Source organism: Bison bison, unplaced genomic scaffold (assembly GCF_000754665.1).
Source record: "Bison bison bison isolate TAMUID 2011002044 unplaced genomic scaffold, Bison_UMD1.0 scf7180017858524, whole genome shotgun sequence".
Lineage (NCBI taxonomy): Eukaryota > Metazoa > Chordata > Mammalia > Artiodactyla > Bovidae > Bison > Bison bison.
The window spans coordinates 2,827-3,783 of record NW_011489096.1 but is presented as its reverse complement, the minus strand read 5'-3'; the positions used below and the strand labels follow the sequence as shown (position 1 = coordinate 3,783).

The window sequence follows — 957 nt, the reverse complement described above, 5'->3', positions numbered from 1 at the left end:
ACCGGGAGCTGGGGGCGGAACGGGGGAGGGCTTCCAGTTATCAGGAGGGTTCCTGGGGTACTGGGAGCTGGGGGCAGAGGCAGGGAGGGCTTCCAGTTATCAGGAGGGTCCCTGGGGTACCGGGAGCTGGGGGCGGAGGCAGGGAGGGCTTCCAGTTATCAGGAAGGTCCCTGGGGTACCGGGAGCTGGGGTCATCCCTGTTATCAGGAGGGTGGGTGGAGCCAGCTCTGCGCGCTGACACCACCCCCAGCCTGGGGCCCTGGGCCAGGCTGGACTTCCGAGCCTCACCCGATGCTGGCCGCCATCACGCAGCCGCCGCCCTCCCGCGGCACGGGGCAGTAACAGCCAGCGACGTTCTCGTCGTGGTCCATGCCCAGGTTGTGGCCCATCTCGTGGGCCATGGTGCTCGCCACACCGATGGGGTTCTGGCTGTGGTCCTGCAGGGGGGCCGTGCTGGCTGGGGCTGCTCCCAGGGCTGATGTCCCACCTCAGTGCCCGCTCCTCCCCCACTGTCCGCCCCAGGGAGGCTGAGAGGCTTGGCGGTGCTCCCGCCAGCGTGGCTTCTTCAGATAGCAGATACACGGTAATATTATTACAAGTAACAGTAACAGCGTCAGTGCCGTTCCAGCGGCCAGGGCACAGCAGGGGCGGAGCGGTGGACCTGAGTGCCCTGCCCCCTTTCACGTGCTCTGCGTCAAGCCCCAGGCCTCACGGCCGCCCCCGCCCCCCACGGCCGGCTACAGCCTCTGCCCAGCGAGCCCTGCAGACCCCGCACCTGGTTCACAGCCCCGGAGCTCGGGGAGCACATGGTGGACACCTTGGCCAGTCCCACGGTGGTCCCGGTGAAGTCGACCCCGCTGGAAGCAGAGCAGCGTCCGCTGGAGAGCGGCGCCCCGGGGCCCGCGCCCCAAGCCCCTCACCCCAGGGGCGGCGTGGCCCCGCCCCCCAGCTGGCTCA

General features: G+C 69.5%; 1 protein-coding gene across 1 annotated transcript in view; it reads right to left on the bottom strand.

Moving 5' to 3' along the window:
- LOC104979714 (disintegrin and metalloproteinase domain-containing protein 8-like) overlaps positions 1 to 915 on the bottom strand; it is a gene marked incomplete at its 5' end in the record, with an annotated part of 8,301 nt that extends 7,386 nt beyond the window's left edge. The window contains 2 exons of the mRNA XM_010828202.1: positions 287 to 437; positions 776 to 915. Of these exons, the coding sequence (XP_010826504.1) occupies positions 287 to 437; positions 776 to 915 (291 nt within the window). The remainder of the gene's footprint in view (positions 1 to 286; positions 438 to 775) is intronic.
- Positions 916 to 957: the final 42 nt, after the last annotated feature.